Source organism: Hypomesus transpacificus, chromosome 18, assembly GCF_021917145.1.
Source record: "Hypomesus transpacificus isolate Combined female chromosome 18, fHypTra1, whole genome shotgun sequence".
Classification (NCBI taxonomy): Eukaryota; Metazoa; Chordata; class Actinopteri; order Osmeriformes; family Osmeridae; genus Hypomesus; species Hypomesus transpacificus.
The window spans coordinates 12,317,455-12,336,143 of record NC_061077.1 but is presented as its reverse complement, the minus strand read 5'-3'; the positions used below and the strand labels follow the sequence as shown (position 1 = coordinate 12,336,143).

Here is an 18,689-nt window from a genome sequence, read left to right as displayed (position 1 = left end):
TGTGTGTGTGTGTGTGTGCATTCTGTGTGTGTGTGTATATGTGTGTCAGTGTGTGTGTGCGTGTATATGTGTGTCTGTGTGTGTGTGTGTGTGCATTCTGTGTGTGTGTGTGTATAAGTGTGTCTGTGTGTGTATATGTGTGTCCGTGTGTGTGTGTGTCTGTGTGTGTGTGTGTGTGTGTGTGTGCATTCTGTGTGTGTGTGTATAAGTGTGTCTGTGTGTGTGTGCATTCACTGTGTGTGTCTGTGTGTGTGTCTGTGTGTGTGCATTCTGTGTGTGTGCATTCTGTGTGTGTGCATTCTGTGTGTGTGTGGGCCACTGACGTTTTGAGAGTCCCTGAGGTCATGAGCTCAGTGACCAGAACGATGCACTTCTTGCCGCGGAGCACAGATTCCCACGAGTCGTAGAAGCGGACGATGTTGGGGTGCTGCAGCCCTTTCAGCATCTCGGCCTCCTCCTTGAAGCGCTGCTGCTCTGCCTTGGTCAGCTTGCGGTCCTGGAACACACACGCACACACACACACTGTACATTAGCCAGAGTGGCTACATAGGCATGTAAAAACATCAGTATGTCAATACCCATAGCTTAGCAGTAATACAAGTGGCTCCCTTATCCTAATATACAACAGAATGCCCACTTTACACAAACACATGTTTGTTGGTTTTGTACTTTTCCAGCACGTTCACCAGAAGCTCTTCCCCCACTGTCATTGAGGCTGAATACCCAAGCGTGGAGGACTGTCTCCAGGAGCCAGACTGTCACCAGGAGTCAGCGCTGTCAGCGACAGACCCTACACTGTCTGTCTGAAGCACCACTGGTTTGTCATCGCGAGCCCTCCTGTCACCAAGCAACTGTGCCAAGAACGCGGACAGAATGGGGGCACTACTGCCCCGCGGCCACTAGGTGGGGTTAGCAAAATGGCAGTCGGCCCGCGTGGCGAGGCAACACCCAAGCCTGCTCTGTGAAACACATTTCTGCTGCATCTGCCAGGCTGCCCCACGGTACGGCGGATGCAGCAGACCCCCCCCCCCCCCCCCCATCCCACAGGAGTGATGCCGTGCAGAACACCGACTGCTAGGCCCTCTGTAGGCTGCTGGCTCACTGACACGAATGCTCAAATCAGAAAATGCAGGCGTGTTCAGCGTAAGCATAAGCCTTGTGTGGATATTTCCTGTACCAATTGAGGATCTAGCCTAGTTCTTGTGCGTAATATGTTTTTATCTATCTTTTTTTTTTTTACGTCAGTTCTCGGAATGTTCCAGAGAATGATGACAACATTAGGACTGCTATGACAGTTTTCGAGGATGAATACCCAAATGTTTCTGATAAGAGTGGATGGTGTGTGATCAAAGAACCTATGTATACTCACTGTGCTTACTGCTCCTTGAATTTGACAGTTAACATAAACATCGATTTTTCCTTTTCGAGTAAGACTTCTTGCACTAACACTTTTGTTGATTTTAATCTTTATTATTTGATTAAGCCTAAACAAGTTCGAAGGCTTGGGTAGGTGTCAGATGACGAGTCACTGTAGAAGGCGGTCATGAGCACAAATAATGCATTGTGGTCGTCTGGTGAGGTGACCTTTGTCGACCTGTTCAGGCCAGTGTTCTACAGTACGTCACAGAACAGACTCAGTAGGGACTCACCCCCCAGAAGGTCATGACAAGTGACTAACAAAAGTGACAACTATGGTTTGACACAAAGGAACGCACCAAAGCTTGCATGCTGTACAGACAGTTGCATCCTCTCTGCCTAAGTGCTAGTTTCAAAAGTAGCAAAGTGGAATGATTTAGCACCTGGTAAGAAGAGCTGACAGTTCCACCATGACATTACTGAAGAACCTGTCACAGGCAGATCTACCTCACCAAAATAGCCATGGTCATATTTTCGGGTTCGGTGAACGCTTCAGTCCGCTTAGATCTCTGTGTTTACGTCAAGATGTCGAGTGGAGGAAGACCAACTGCAGACCTGTCATTGTAAATCATATTTCTTCAGATAATGCGGTTTTCTCCTGGTTAAAATATCCCTCCCTCGCTCCCTCGCTCCCTCGCTCCCTCGCTCCCTCCCTCGCTCCCTCCCTCGCTCCCTCCCTCCCTCCCTCCCTCCCTCCCTCCCTCCCTCCCTCCCTCCCTCCCTTGTTTCCATCTCTTCTGAACAGATATCCTTTTCTGGAAGTATTGGTTGAAGCCACAGCCCCCCCCTCCCCCCTCCCTGCTCTTTTAAGCCCCCCCCCCCCTCCTTTCTTCCTCAGAAGTGGAACTGGACATTCACAGCGGGACAGCCTCGTTGTCACAGCTAAAAATAAGCTCATCTGCCCGGGATTGCCCCTGCTATTCTGTCTGACTGGATCAGAGAGTGTGGGAGATGTGTGTGTATGTGTCTGCATCTCTGGTTCCCACTCCTGTCTGTGTCTCTACAGTCAGATGGGACCCTTTCCCAGTGTGCTCGCGTTAGTAAGCTTGCGTGTGTGCTGGCGTGTGTGTGTCTGCTGGCGTGTGTGTGTGTGTTGGTGGCTCTCCGGCTGCCAGTGTGCAACCATGTCCCCAGGTGGGGGGGTCACTTTGACGGTCCGTCCGTCAGGACGTGTGTGTGTGCTGCTCTGCCTCCCTGATGGCCCTGCAGCTCAGCTCTGCCCCCGGCTCCTCTGAGTCCATTCTCTCTCTGCTCTGTGCTGTCAGGGGGAACTAACAGGGTCAGCACAGGTCACAGGGGTCAATTATGGGAATTATTTGTCCCCGGGTCCCAAACATGCCCTCACACATGGACAGCAGGTCAGAACACTCAAACATCTCGCTCTGTCTCTCTCTATAGATATATTATATATGTATTTATATTTATATACATACATGCCTTTCTAAGTCTCACACACATCTGCTCTTCACAACAATGATTAATGGGCTGCGTTGCATATTGAAAATGTTTCAATCCTCAAGTCAGTCTCTAGCCTGCCTCACATGATGCGACAGAATAATCCATCTTCAGGACTGAAGAGGAAACGACACCTTCCATGAGTAGTCACACGCTCAATGTGACGCGAGCTGGAATAAGAGAAACAGAGAGCGAACACCGTCTCAGTGGGACTGTAACCCATGCAGGAGAGGCAGGACCCATGTTCACCATCCCCCTGAGCCACAGCTGAATAGGACTGGAAAGCCTTTCATACTGACGGCGGCTTGGATATGTGCAAGAGAGAGACGAGCACCGTCTCCGATTCACCTCGTCCCACACAAAATGCTCAACGACGACAATTTCCCTGTGACTCCTTCATCTTAGGCTTTGTAGAAGCACAGCGCTAAGCGCTGGGACAAGGCCGCCCGCAAAGAACCAAACAATGGACAGAAACATGAGGCGGCCGCACGGTGGAGCGGGGGGCCGCGCAGAAACCTGAGAGGTTTGGTGGGGGGCGGGGCTTGAGGCTATGAATGAAGTCTGTTGTGCCCACTGGTGGGTGTCCGTCAGGGCATTCTCGCCCCGCTCCAGGATCCATGCGTCCGTGCGTCCGTCAGTCACATGGAGGACGCATGGAGCTCCTCCGCTCCTCCGACACAAACCAGCCATTCTCTGCTGGGAGGGAGGGAGTTTTCATGCCCCCCCCCCCCCCAGTGATTCAAAGCTGTTAATGACTGGGAATGTAGTTGCGCCACGTCGCTCGGGTTGTAACACCGCTATTTCTGTTTTTACACCATTCCCCTTTGCACGTGCTTTAATTCCCTTCGCAGGCGCTTGGATCAGTTGACAGGCCCGTTCCTGGTTGCAGCAAACAGACTAAGCACCTGAACCCACGTGACCCCAGCCAAAGTCCGTGAGGCTGTTTGGGGTCGCACACCTCAGGAGGCCCGCGGGTTAAGCAGCTCGGCTCCGAAAGCTGAGGTAACCTGGGGGGTGCTGCCGCGCTGCTCGCGCCGCGTCCGGAACACTGAGGCCCAGGGAGCACACACACGTGACTCTCCGTGTCACGACCCGTTTGACGACGGCACGGTTTGGCCAAGAGAGGGACAGGCTTAGCCCGACGGAAAACACCAGGAGCGCTCGGCTTTTTAGTTTTTGCTCCCTGGGAGAAAAAGGCAGAGAGAGTGAGAGAGAAGAGAGAGAGGAAGAACACAAACTGTGTTGACAGTGGCGACCGTGGGCCCACTTGCATGACCCCCCCCCCCCCCCCCCCCCCCCCCCCCCCCGATGGCGTGGTGTGGCGTGCGTGCCTGAAGTTAGGCAAGCAAAGGCGAGCGAGCGGGCTTTAGCTGTGGATGACCACGAGGCGGTTGGTCGTTGGGATTAGATTACAGTAATCTATGGGAGCTCAGACTAACGAGATGGGCTGCTGGAAAAGGGCAGATCTCACCCGGATTATCACCCGGGCTACTGGGCCAAGTTCAATGAGCATCACAGACTCCAGTTAGGATCTCTGACAGGCCTGGGCTCTGCCTACTGTAACTACACAGGCCTGGGCTCTGCCTACTGTAACCACACAGGCCTGGGCTCTGCCTACCATAACCACACAGGCCTGGACTCTGCCTACTGTAACCACACAGGCCTGGGCTCTGCCTACTGTAACCACACAGGCCTGGGCTCTGCCTACTATAACTACACAGGCCTGGGCTCTGCCTACTATAACCACACAGGCCTGGGCTCTGCCTACTATAACCACACAGGCCTGGGTTCTGCCTACTGTAACCACACAGGCCTGGGCTCTGCCTACTGTAACTACACAGGCCTGGACTCTGCTTACTATAACCACACAGGCCTGGGCTCTGCCTACTATAACCACACAGGCCTGGGTTCTGCCTACTGTAACCACACAGGCCTAGGCTCTGCCTACTGTAACTACACAGGCCTGGACTCTGCTTACTATAACCACACAGGCCTGGGCTCTGCCTACTATAACCACATAGGCCTGGGTTCTGCCTACTGTAACCACACAGGCCTGGGCTCTGCCTACTGTAACTACACAGGCCTGTGTCTCTTGCTGAGGTCAAGATATGGAACATGTCCAGACTCTCTGGAGACAGTAATAAGAAAATATGTATACACAGGACTTCCATGAGTTATGTGATCACCTTTTTGCCTTTTCTACTGTATCCATTCGCTGACTATGCTTGACCATGTAAGGAAATGTTGTGTTTACTATATTTCTATCCATTGTATACAAGGACGGTTGTGAACCATGTGCCTCACTCATCTCACTACTCTGCCGTGGAAAGGTCACATGATCCGAGCAGCTCGTTTTAATAAACCAAGTCAACTCTTTTTCATTGTCGTGCATCTTTCCGGCCAGCCTTCTGACAGATCTCATCTTCTCAAACTACCAGGAGATCCCCAGGTGATAAATAATGCATCGCGATGATACCACAGTTATCGTGCTCCTCGCACTTCCTGTCTACTGACAGGCCAAGAGGGTTCCAAACACCTGGGTGCAAGGAGCAATGACAATAGTTTACAATGCTCCATTAACCTCTGAATGATCCAGTCTGGGTTGACTGGGTCTGGACAGTGGAAGAGAAGTTTGATCAACGTTTATAGATGCGTCTAATAATCCTTAGGCTTCAGCTTAATCACATTCTTGACGAATGATGATTCATGACGTTCAAATACATCATTCAAACTAACAGATAAATTAACACCTAAATTCATTCATCACTGACAAATCCGAACAAGGAAATAGAACATTCTAACTCGAGGACACATGAGGGAAAAGGCTGAACTCAAGGGATTCCCTTCAGGCTCCGGTCGGTCACTCCAGCCAGGATCAACGTTGGGCTACGGTAACCATGTGAGCATCACAGTTCATCAGCGGTGCCTTACAGGGACAGTCGGAATCAAAGAGCTGTGCCAGGGCGTACGTGGCCTCTGGGTTGCCCAGGGTGACCGTTGTGTCTGCTCTATCTGGTCCCATTGATTCTCCTCTCCACCGGGGGTCTAGTCCAGTTCCACTATCCCTAATTTGACTCTCAAATCGATTGTGGATGCTTCCCCCCCCCACCCCCACTCGTTTTGTTCTTGCTGCCCTTGCTGTTCCATGTGAATCGGCCCCGACTGATCCCACTGGGAAACAGACCAAACCCTAATCCAGGCTAGGTCAGTTTATGGCTGCTACAGTGTCTGACCTGGGACGCCTTGTGTGAATGGCGGGATCATGACGTCAATGTCAGACTGTAATCCCACTTCTGTTGACCGCCTCCTGTCTTTGGGGGGTGGAAATGCTGTTTGTGGGCACACCATACCCATATCACACCCCAAAAACCTCTGTTAAAGGGAACCATGTATGTGTATAGAGTGTGCTTATGTGTGTGTGTGTATAAGGGGCTCCTAAACCTCTGTGTTCATAAGCATCTGCCTCAGCCTCCGTAAACACTGACCCTCAGGGAGCCCTCCCTCCCTCCCTCGGCTTCTAGGAAGAAACGATGAAATCACTGCGTCCATCAGGTCGTATCCTGGCAACCTGCGCTGCTGCGGTTAAGCGGCCCTAAATGCCATTCCACTGGCCCAAACTGGAACTTCTGATGTCTTCATCATGGGCAAGTTAGTTCTGCTACAATACCCATTATCTCGATTCAGCCTGGCTGCCAGTCTGTCCATCCACACACCCCCCCCCCCCCCCCCCCCCCCCCCCCCCGGCCTGCGAAGGCCAGTCTGGAAGGACAGGGTTGAACCAGTCAGGATTCTGCCGCCTGAGTTGTGCTGTCTGTGCAGGGTTTTTGTTCCAGCCTGACAGGCACCCACTGTAATTAACTCCCTGGATCACTGTGTATACTCGCCCCCACGGACAAAGGGGAGAGAGAGGGGGGAGAGAGCGGGGGTGAGAGAGGGAGGGTGAGAGAGTGTGTGTGTGAGAGAAAAAGATGTACAGTGACATACAAATGCACAAAACGCACACACTCGGCACTTCCTCGTACAACACACACACGAATGTCTCAGGGTCATGAATGCGGTTCATTACAGCAGAAAGGCGAGAGGGATATATGGCTTTGGCCTTTCACCACGGTATTCACATGTGAAGAATCTGGAAGGAGGGCTGGTGGCCACACTGTGAGCCTCTCTTTCCCTCCCCTTCAGGCTCCATTAGGAGGACTTGTTCCAGTACTGGGGGACCTGTGGATCTCCTCGTCTGGGGGTGGACGGGAGCGTGTGTTTTTTTATGTGGACGGGTGAAAGTGCTTCATTTTAATACTTGGGACTTTAAAAAGTCCCTTCGTTTCGCAAATGCAAACTGATGCAAACGATGGCCTATTACCATGTTGGAAAAGCGCCACATTTCATAAGGCTGCACCAAAAGAATAAAGGTGCCTACATAAAACAGAATCCTTGGTGATATGGGATACAGTATGACTATTCATCATTTGCCTGCTGTTGGTTTATTGCTGACTCCCTCCGGAAGAGAGTTTATTGTCGCACCACATAGCCCAACTCTGTGTGCTCTTCTACCGTGAGATAGATTGGAGCTCAGCTCTATTTATGTTGTGCTGAAGTAAGAGTCTGGAAAACTATTTGTGCACCGAGGCACATTCCAAACATTTGTTCCAGCCACACCTGCGTCCACAACTGATGCTGACTGCAATTATAGATCACATTCATTATCATTTGTGGAAAGCATCATTATCATCGATGCCAACACTGTCATAATGCCCAACCCTTGTTACATCTGGTTCTGCTACATTGATGTGACACGGAAGCCATTTTCCACTTGCTAAACTGAATTATAACCGACTGTACGGTTGTGTAGAAGAGCCATTAAATCAATGTCAATGTGTGTGCATGTGTGCATGCAACTGGGGCTGTGTGAGAATGTGTTTATGTATGCATGTGTGTGTGTGTGTGTGTGTGTGCGTGTGGTGTTTGTGTGTGTTAAGTTAGCATCGGCCACACAGCCACTCTGGGAGCGATGCCATGGTAATCCTCCGTTTGGCTCCTCATTCTCTCCCTCTTTCTCTCTCTCTCTCTCTCTCTCTCTCACCCTCCCTGCCTCTCGCACCCTCCCTTCCTCCCTGCCTCTCTCACCCTCCCTGCCTCTCTCTCCCCCCTCCCTCCTTCCTTCCTGCCTCTCTCACCCTCCCTCCCTCTCTCACCCTCCCTCCCTCCCTGCCTCTCTCACCCTCCCTCCCTCCCTCTCTCACCCTCCCTCCCAGTTTCTGTCGCTCCCTCTCTCATCCTCTCATTCAGTCTCTCCATTCCTATCGGTCTCTCTCTCTCCCTCTCATACTGCCTTGCTTGGTCTCCCTCGCCTGGTGTCACACTGTCTCTCTGCCTCCCCCTTCGGTAGCATGATAAACAGTCTAATAGGCCAGTGCAGGCAGGGCCAGCCAACAAGCACTCTGCGGCAAGAACCTGCAAAACATGTCCTGGAATTACATTCATGTGTTCGTTCCTGGCATCCACCCGCAGCAAGAGCTTCCAACACTTCAGACATTTCTGTGCCCCATTTATCATATTGGTCAAACGTAGAAGTGAGCCTATGTCCCACATGTGTGGGGGTCAGATGGCTGAGCGTTTGGGAATCAGGCTATTAATCAGAAGGTTGCCGGTTCGATTCCCGGCGGTGCCTAATGACAGTGTGTACTTGGGCAAGGCACTTCACCCTACTTGCCTTGGGGGAATGTCCCTGTACTTGCTGTAAGTCGCTCTGGATAAGAGCGTCTGCTAAATGACAATGTCAATGTATGGGAACCATGTCCACAAACGTGGAGTCAGTGTTTACTTTAAGGGACTGGGAGCAGGGCTATGCTTGTCCTACACGTCCAACCTACCACATTTCGTGGGAGGCACTGGTGGAACTGGCAAAGTGAGGGACTTGACATCCTTGTGACATGGTCTGTTGAATGAGGAACGGGTTGCTTTTACTGCCTGGCAGGAAGGAGGAACGATCTTGTAAAAGCTCTCTGGTTTCCATACCTGGCTGGGTCGCTCTGCTGCCTGTCATGGGGGTGTTGGCTCAAGCTGCAGGCTTTGCTGCTGATATAAAGCAGAGCCAGGAGTGTGTGTGTGTGTGTGTGTGTGTGAGTGTGACTTAGTAGCTGTGGTAAGATGGAGAAAGGTGAGGGGGCAGGCTGGTCATTAGTCCGACAAACATAAGGATTACCCTGGGCTGTTGTGGGCATTCGCCTCCAAACGTCTACACATTATGTTAAACAGGCTAGCCATTCCACACAATGCTAGCAAGCCGTTCTCTCTCTCTCTCTCTCAATCTGAAAGACTCATTTATTCTAATGGTCTCCCACACATCGAGGCAGACTTTGTTGGACAATGTTGCCTATTGGTTTTACAGTGTCATGAATCCCGGCCTGTATGTCACAGAAGAACATGTTCAGGCCCTGCTATTTCTCCTCCCTCAGCATTGGTATTTGATAGCCTCCTTAAAGCATAGTGGGTTGCCATTGTCGAGCAGCCTCTTTATGTTGAGTGAGAGCCAGTGGGACTCAGAAGGTTGTGTAGGTGGCTGGTCACGCCAACAGCAATAGATTTATTCTCATGTCATCGTAAAGTCTGTGAAGAATGGGCAATTGTTAACATTTGAGTATTTTTCCTGGTTTTTGGTTTTAGTTTTGACAGCTGACTTTCAAAACGTATGTTATCTGATCAACCAATGAATGAATTAGCTTGACTAATGGGCTGATAGGATAAATGATTGACGGTGCCGTATCTGACTAAGCGGTTCACTGCGAGAGCCATTTTCAGACACCCGCTTTGGGCACTTGCCACGAGGCTGGCGGCCACAAGCAAAACTGAAACTGTTAAGTCTCATCAGCTGACTTCACCCACGATACGTCGTGCAAATATTACTCAACCCTTTCTCGGAAGAAAAAAAAGCAGACCGCATTTCTTACATTCAAGTAAACAAAGGTAATAAGTGGAAGCAAAAACGAGTAGGACACAGGCGGTTGAACCGTACTGTTTTCCTAGACGCCTCAGTTCTTGCCTGCCTGAATCCTCTAAAAGTGGAACTAAATGAGCCATGCCCTCTCGCTCCTCTTCTAGTTCGGTGTTCCAGCGTTCAGCCTGAATACATCAACAGGTGTTTCTACTCTTCTTTTCACTCTGCCAGCCTTCAGCAGGCTGCAACCTCAACATGAAAAGCAGGTAGACAACAGACAGAATCTTTCCCAAGGAGGGGAGAGAAAGAGAGAATAATTCAATTGAGACCAAACATATATCTTCCAATAAGGTTAAGGGAGACAGTAATATGTTCACCGAAAGGCTAATGTGGAACCCTCTCTTCCCTTTGATCTGTTTGATGTGACATTTAGGCCTAAACCGGTTCCATAAGGTCACAGTGGGTGATATAGTTATAAGAGGATTTTTATTGATCCCTAGAGTCAAGCAGATCTCCTCACCTGAAGTTCACACCAGGCCACCTCCACCCAGGTCTCCGTGTCCAGGCCTTTGTAAACGGTCTTAAAGGCTCCCCTGCCCAGCTCAATGTCAAACTTGAGGAAGCGCCCCCCTGGCGAGGTGGCCACGGCCTTCATCTCGGCCTCCTCCTCCAGCTCCCGGTCCCTCTCCTTCCCCCGCTGCGGCGGCAAGGACATGGACGCCTCCTTGCCGGGCTCCTGGGCGGAGCCGGCGTCGTGTCCGAGGACGGCGGAGGCGGAGGCAGTGCCCTGCGGCTGGGCCCCGCCGGCAAACACCGAGTCTGTGGAGCACAGCTCGAGGCGGGGGGCCGCCGCGGCCTCCTCCGCCTCGTCCTCCTCCTCGCAGATCTCCACGCTCTTCCGGAAGAAGCGCTTCTCTCGCCTCAGCCTCGGGCCGTGGGCCGCCGGGGACGAGGGCGTGGAGAGGGACAGCGATCGTGCTGCCGTGTCATCCTCCCGGGCGCTGCCCTTGCCCTCTCCTCCTCCTCCTCCGCCGCCTCCTCCTCCTGCCCTGGGTCCCACTCCCTCGGCAATCCTCTCCTGGGTCTGAGAGGAGGGGAAGTCGGAGGGGGTGCTGCGTGTCCTCTCCCTTTCCCGTCCGGCCCTGCCCTCCGACTCCGCCTCCTCCTCCCTCGGTCCATCGGGCTTCTCCGAGGAGTCCTCGGTGCCCGTGGGCTCGCCGGGGTCAGTCGCCATCGGGAAGGTCCTCTCCCGCTTCTCCGCCCCCCCCTCCTCCTCCTAACCCCTGGTTCTCTGTCAGTCCCCGTCTCTCTCTCTTTCTGTGGTCACCCTCCTACCCCTTGTCGTCTATGTGACTCGCTCGTCCAGTGCTGCCGGTGAAACGGGATCCCTCCTTTGCCAAAGTGGACTCTCTCCCGCTCTCTCCTAACCTCGGTTGGTTAACTGGGGCAAGCGATGACAAGCCGAGAGCTTTTCTCTCGCCAGAACTAGTTCTCTGTGTTGAGCATCCTTCTCCCCATCGTCTGTGTGCATCTTCCCCACCCAGCCAGCCAGGCCGGTGAACTCAGTCCCCGATGGGAGAAAGCCCTCCCCTCATCTGACCCAGGCAGAAACACTCTAGCTCAGAGGAGGGTCCTTCAAGGTTTTGTATGAAAAGTTCCCCAAGGCCCTGTCCTGAAAGCACAACGTGTTCACGGTCCTCAGGTAAATCCTGCAAAGAAATGACAACACGTCAATGAGTGCATGAGGAAAAATCGTCAACATATAGCAGCCCCTTTCTTGTTCGACATTCTAAAACTGTGGAGAATGGAGTCCCTGGAGTTGGTTTGCAGGAGAGACAAGTCGAGGCGGAGGACAACACGATCTCAGTGGGAGCGAGAGAACATCAAGCAAATGCTTTACATAAATAAGAGTTTCTAAACTCTTTTTTTGTTCGTTGAGCAGCAGTCTGCTCGCAGCTCATTTGAATGAAAAAGGCGATAGTGACATTGCTCAGACAGGGATCTGACTCCCTGACACACATTAACAACCTCCACCATGCCAGCAGGTTTTCCTGGAGCTCACAGACATTTCCCAAGTGTCTAATTCATCAAAAGTATTCACGCTGTTCTACTTAATAGCTGAATTGGTATTCCTGCAGATTGCTTGGTCCATGGTAAATGACTGAATCCCATTCTAATAATGTATGACTCTGGATCAGATGCGTAACAATCTGCCAGGGATTCTGATTCAAGTTCTGAACCCACCCCTAAGTGGGTTGGGGAAAGGCTGGGATTAACTGGGAAGCCTCTGTTCATTAGATCCTGAAATATGCCCCAAATGGCCTTTTTCCATTGTTTGTGGGCAAATGTCCACTGTAAGAGGATTAATTGGCTTGTGTTCATTCGTCTTGGGTGGCAGGCACGGACAGCACCTCTGGTGCCCATGTATGGGGAGCCCTGAGAGAAGGTCCTCAAACACAGGAACCAAAGCTCCCATTAAATCGGCTCATAAATTCCCAAACACAAGCTTTATTTTTGTTATAGGGGCATACTGTGCTGCACTTGCAACCTTCGAGGTTTCAACTAAGAGTTCCATCATAGAAAGAGGGAGGGAGGAGTTTGTTTCTGAGTGTCTTGCATCTTCAGCTGTGGTGGTCAAAGGGTCCATTAGGCAATATGGAGCTGTCATTTGGAGTGCTAGATTCTGATGATAAATGGATGGGCCAGTACCGTTCATCATGACTCATTGATGAGTGGGGGGGTTGAGAAATACAACTACACAGAACGCTGGTGATCTGGGAGTGCTGCACTCTTCAGCCATTATTACTTGAAGACACCATCACAATAATGAGGATGTGATATTCTCTATCGATTTGTAAACGTTGTGATCTGTTCGTCTTTTATTAAGACTGGACCAGCTGAGGGAATTTCAGTTGGCCCCCATTGTGTTGTTATCAGCTAAACAGGGTGTTAACAGCTAGTGAAACTGATTCTCCACACACACACAAGGGGAGCACACTTGAACAGATACACCTCCCTTAAAGTGAGATAGCAATATACCCCTGCTTCGTTGTAAGTCAATCTCACTGTGTGTGTGTGTGTGCATGCATGTGTGCTTCCCCTCTGGTGATGATATTTGCCTCTGCATCACCTCCATCTGTCCCTGAGTGTCAGGTCTTCCCTCAGACGGCCAATATATGCCGAGCCCCCGGCTGCTGGCTCTATTCAATCCCAGATTATTGAATGGCTTGACTGACAGCCCGGAAGCTGGAGAGGATGCTGGCTGACTGATATGATCCACTTGGTCATGTTGTCTAAGGTGCAAGTGGGCCACAACACAGAGAAGATCCAGCAAGCTGCTCAATTGTGCTGCTTAGATACCATAAGATACCTCTTTAATATAGGAATGATACCCTAATATGGATATGATGTCATGCTAGCAATTGATAAGATACCCTTGGGACCTCTCAAGAAACACCAGGAAATAGTTTACCTCCACTTCCTCACATTCTAGTTACAATTGACTGCATATGTATGGGCATTAAAGGCCCCTTATGGGTTACAGAGTAATTTTACAGTAATTTGAGCAAAGCATCAATATTTGAATTTTACTGTATGTGAAAATGAGATTATACTCGTTGGTTATCTTGAAAAAAAATGACTAAATCTTATTTAGCAGTAGATTTGATGGGGATCTATGACTTCCGTTTCTACAGCAACTAAATAATCTGACTGCAACTGATGTTTTTGAACTTTGTTGAGGGAACAGATTTCATCAGTGTGCTGTGGTCATAATGGACTTGGTGACAGGGGTGCTGTGGTCATAATGGACTTGGTGAGGGGGGGCGCAATGTCATCATGACATTGTTGATGTCATAGCATTGGCTCCTTCTACGAACAACTGCAAAAATAAATCCACTGTGAACGCCGGGGTAGAGACAGACGCTCTCAGCACCCATTATCTCATTTAAAAAGCCATCATTAGCCTTTAAGTCAAGCATGCCCTTTCTCAACTGAACTGAAGGGAATCCAAGCTGCAACGCTAATACCTGTCAGTCAAATTAGAGAGACAATAGGTTCAAGGTGGGAAACATGAGTGCTTCTGATAGGGCGGGACTACAGAAGAAGAAATAATAAGAGAATGTGAAGAGGAGACTTCCTGTTGAGCTACATTCCCCACACATGAGCAAGAATCAGTTGAGGCTACTCTAGTATAAAGCAATATGAAATATTACTGCCATCATTGAAGACAGATTGCTTTTCAGTTGGACTTGCAGTAATATACACAGAGGCTACACAGAAACAATCTTATGTTAACAATTATGACTGGAAAAACTTACAGGAATAAAATCAATGACTCCTAGTCAAATCGTACTTGATATTGGTTTCAATGAATATCATAAACAAACTTCAGTCAGAAACTTCAAATGACCTAGTGGGCCACAGAGGGGACAAACTGTACTAAGAGGCAGGAAAGGTAACAGCGGATGGGAAGTCAGGGGTCAAGAGGGAAAAACAACAGGCGATAAAGAGGGGGAAGTTCTCCTTTAAACAAGAGCTTATGTGGCACTGTCCCCGGGGCAAGGAGTTCCCATGAAAGCCACATACCGGACAGAGTTATCACAGTACATCAAACACATTCAGTCACATCTCTCTCACACACAAACACCTATATACATACACACACACATTCTCTCTCTCAAACACACATACAGGAAAAATTTCAAACACACACGCTCACAGAATCATGCATGGGCACCTGTACACACGCACAAACATGCACGCACAAAATGTTTGTCCCTTTACAAAAAAAAGAATTGATGTCCAAGAGAATTTCCTGACAAAAGGACAAATGACTGCCTAGTGCCTATGTGAGAAAACCATGGTGGTCATAAGCCAAACTGTACTGAACTGTCCAGTGAGCAGCAATGTGGTGGATATCCACCAATCATATTGCATCCTGTCATGTCTTATCACAGGTCTCCAGTCACCCCTTGAGATTCTGGAACTGTCTGTACCTAGAAGTGATAGAGAAGAACACCAGAGACATGCTGAAGTCTGCCTGTCCTCCAGCCTGCTGCAGGCCCCCAAGCAAGCACAACACCTGCCGTCTGCTTTATGAACCTTGTCTAATCATTTTTGAAATGCACTGCAAAAAAAAAAGAAGAGAAAAATAAAAATAAATCTTAACACCTTCAGCCTAGACTCTTTACTGGTTCCCCAAACGTATCTCGCTTTAAACAAGAGAGTGAGACTTCACACTCAAAAACTTTGTGGAAATAAACCGGGAGTTTGCCAACTGCTCCCTGTGTTCTGTACTCTCTATACTGCAAACGCAGACAATCCCAGTCCCAGTGTTCTGATCTCTCACACACAGAGATACTAAACTCCAAACATAACAAACACGCGGCTCCATCGCGTCCTCTTTCTGCCTCTCTCCTTTTTTTTTCCCATCCCTCACTTCATGGGCATACACACATTAATCCCCTGGGACTGAGCGGCCTCTGTAGATTTAGTCAGGCAGACAAAGGAGAAGCCAGGGGACTCTGTGTGTGTGTGTGTGTGTGTGTGTGTGTGTGTGTGTGGGTGCAGGCAGACTGCACTCTGTGGGCAGACTGAGACGTTTTGGGGGTGGAGGGGGGGGACATGATGTTGATGAAAAGTGTGAATATAAAAGGGAGGGAGGAAGGGATTGGGGAGGGTGGTGGCATGAAAGTTCGAAACTGTGACCAGAGAGGGGGGGGGGGCGGAAGGGGTGGGAAAATGTGTGTGTGAAAGAGAACAAGAGAGAAATAAAGAGAGGGGGATGGCACAGACAAAAAGAGGTTGTGGGGGGATTTTGGCTGATAAAATATGTGCCCGTGTTTGTGTAAATGAAAGCAGTGACTATAGCTACATTTGTGGTTGAGCTAAAACAACTACAGTTCGGGCCACACAAAAAAAGAATCCAATAGCGTGTTATTACTTCTGGAGGTCTGGTGTTGACTGTTTGACTGAAAACATGAGTAAAGGGGTGAAGCTGGCAGGATGGATGCATGTTAAGCTTTGCTTGTTACCCCCTCTTGATAACTCATGGGAGCCGCGACTGATGCTGCTGTAGCAAGCTGGACTGTTTGTTTGACTTGAGAAGGAGAAAAGAAAGGAACTCTGAATTCTATTAATAACAATACATTGTATTTGTAGTGTGCCTTCATTGCACTCAGTGCTAAATTGTAAACTATATAGTAAGCCAATTGACATATCTTAATATTGGTACAACGACATCAAGGTTGGAGTAGGGCTTTGGTTCAAGTGTTATGTAAGCCTGCCTGTTCCATGGTTTTTCCACCCTACAGCCCAAATCATAACCTGTGCATACCTGTATAATTCACACCTGATTTACGTTAAGCTAAATAGTATTTAACGTTAGCATTGATCCCCTCAAAGACTAAATACTGAGAAAGAATCAAGATCAAAGTTCAAACTGTAAATATTACATTCACTGTCTCACATTTTTGGCACATTTTGTTTCTTCTGACTCGATGGTCTAGACTGGATGTTGAGTTTCAGGAGGAAAAACACAAACCTCAACTTGAATCAAACAACATGATTGTTCCAGTCCCATTAGGGAAGCCCAGGGCTGAAACACAAAAAGTACTGTCCGATCCAGGTCAAGCATGTGAAAGAGTGAGTGTAGGTAACACACACTGTTCACACAGTGACAGAGACAGAGGGGAAAACTATTATCTAACGCCACTTTATTCTGCTTTGCTATCATCCAACAGTTCTCTCTCTCTCTCTTTCAATCTCTCTCTCTAAACAGACTGCCTAATCCAGGTAAGAATCCCTTAATCAGTGGGCGCCTGTCGATGATGAGTCAGGATTACACGTTACTAAAGTGGCTTACAACTCCAGAAGCCACGCATCCAGCTCAGCCCCTTCTACGGCTGCATATGATAATAGCACAGAGCTGAACAGAGCCTTTCATTAGATATCAATTTGGCAACAGGGGTTTATAAAAAAACAATAATTGCAATGGTTTTTACTTTGAACTCTCAGCACATTTGACATCAGGCAGCCTGCTGACGATTTAGCCCAGTGTCAACATGACAACCTGTGGAGACATTTAAGAATGCACTCAAGCATGTCATTATACCTTTATACTCCGACAAAAATCAAAGACCAACGTTGTTTTGATAAGCGGGTATGACTGTTGAATGGGGATCATTTGAATGTTTTTTCGTGAATATCCTCAAGAAAAAACAGAGAAATACGATGAAATAAAGAATGCATTTTCCTTGTTTTACGGTTGCTGTAGGCCTAGTCACTTCAGAACCACGTAGTGGTCTTAAAACTGACAACTATGCCGTCTTTTTGGCAGTTCACACAGCAATGCACCCTGTGCACGAGCAAGGCGGTTTCCATTGGCTAGCTGGTACACTCAAGAAACGCCTATTTCTAAGCGGTAAATGATAATGTGCCGGTTAGCTTTAGTACAATCACCGTGGGTGAGTATTTATTTAGCCTAGAGACAGACATGCGACAGTGAAAATAAGGAAACACCGAGTTCAGTGTGCACAAGTACTATGTGGACACAATAGATATAATTTCACGACAAGCTATTGGTTTGCTAAATCTCAACAGCAGTAGGCTGGATTCATTTTCACACTTAACGGGATTCCTTAGAATGTAACCTATTATAAACAAATAGATAGTTGAGAAATTATCCGTTCATACTGATTACATTGTTAAAATAGTTACCGAATAATACGTTACAACTCTTTTTTATAATGAATTCCGTTGACAACAAACCTCACATTTCCACACGGATGTCAAGTTAAGAACTCCATCATCCTTACATTACAGGCGTTAATTGTAACAATATATCAAGTTGTAGGGTACTTACCAAAATGTAACATATTGCTGTTGTCTGTTGTCTGTAATTTAGGCAAACGGCTAGCCCAGTTAGCAATGACTAGCTATACAACTAGCTATTCCCTATATACAAATGATTTAACGTTACAGCGGCCTTCACGTTGGAATTTATCTGCAATTATTTAGATAAAATAATTACATTCAATAAAGCATGAATATAACTCGCATTTATATACTTCCTTTGACGTTTTTGGGCTTCTACTGGTTCTGTAGGTAAGTCCTGGTTTAAAAATCCCCATTCGAGTCGTCTGGTCTCGACATGTTCGAGCTGGCGGTCTACGTGCTTCCATTCAGATGATGCTTGCCTTTCTTTCGATTTACAGATTTTCTTTACCCACTCGTCGATTTGGCGACTGAATGTATAAATGTTTACATGCAGATACATTTAAAAATGAAATTATGTACATTATATACAACACACGAGTCACACGGCCATCTGTATACAAGCTGTAACTGTATGCGCTTGCTTGCCTCTTCGTTTTTAACGACATTGGAGAGGCACTTGCCACGGGCTCATCCCAAATGCGCACGCGACCGCTTTTAGATCTGACCACAAGAGGGCAGTGGCTAACATGCAATTTGCAATGGTTTACATTGCGTTTAATCCCAAATTAAATAAAGGATTGTGGTGTTACGCAAAATGGTAATCGTGAATTTTGACACCTAAGCACTCTGAAACACACAAATACTGATATATAAAACCTAGCATTTTATTTAAATGCATTGTCTAATGTATTTAATACAATTACAGGAATTGCAGTTTTCATTCTAATCCTAACTCCCAATTTATCAAAGGAGAATTAAAGGTCTGCATTATTGTCATTCTCGATTGCTTCACAAACTAAAATCCAAAATGTTTATGAAGACAAACAGGGGTCTGCATATTGGAGAATCTTGAGTGAACCATGAATGAACCGGATAACCCCAACTGTTGTCGCCCCCTGTCGGATGTTATCCGATAGGAACGGTCATCTTTTTCCAGTAGGTTGTT

The 18,689-nt window shown here is 48.3% G+C and overlaps 1 protein-coding gene across 1 annotated transcript in view; it reads right to left on the bottom strand.

Moving 5' to 3' along the window:
* si:dkey-151g10.3 (serine/threonine-protein kinase WNK1) overlaps nt 1-18,211 on the bottom strand; it is a 38,298-nt gene extending 20,087 nt beyond the window's left edge. Inside the window, exons 1-3 of the mRNA XM_047039701.1 lie at nt 17,670-18,211; nt 10,326-11,514; nt 324-496 (exon numbers count right to left, since the gene is read on the bottom strand). Of these exons, the coding sequence (XP_046895657.1) occupies nt 324-496; nt 10,326-11,039 (887 nt within the window). The 5' untranslated portion in view covers nt 11,040-11,514; nt 17,670-18,211. The remainder of the gene's footprint in view (nt 1-323; nt 497-10,325; nt 11,515-17,669) is intronic.
* Between the last annotated feature and the right edge of the window lie 478 nt (nt 18,212-18,689).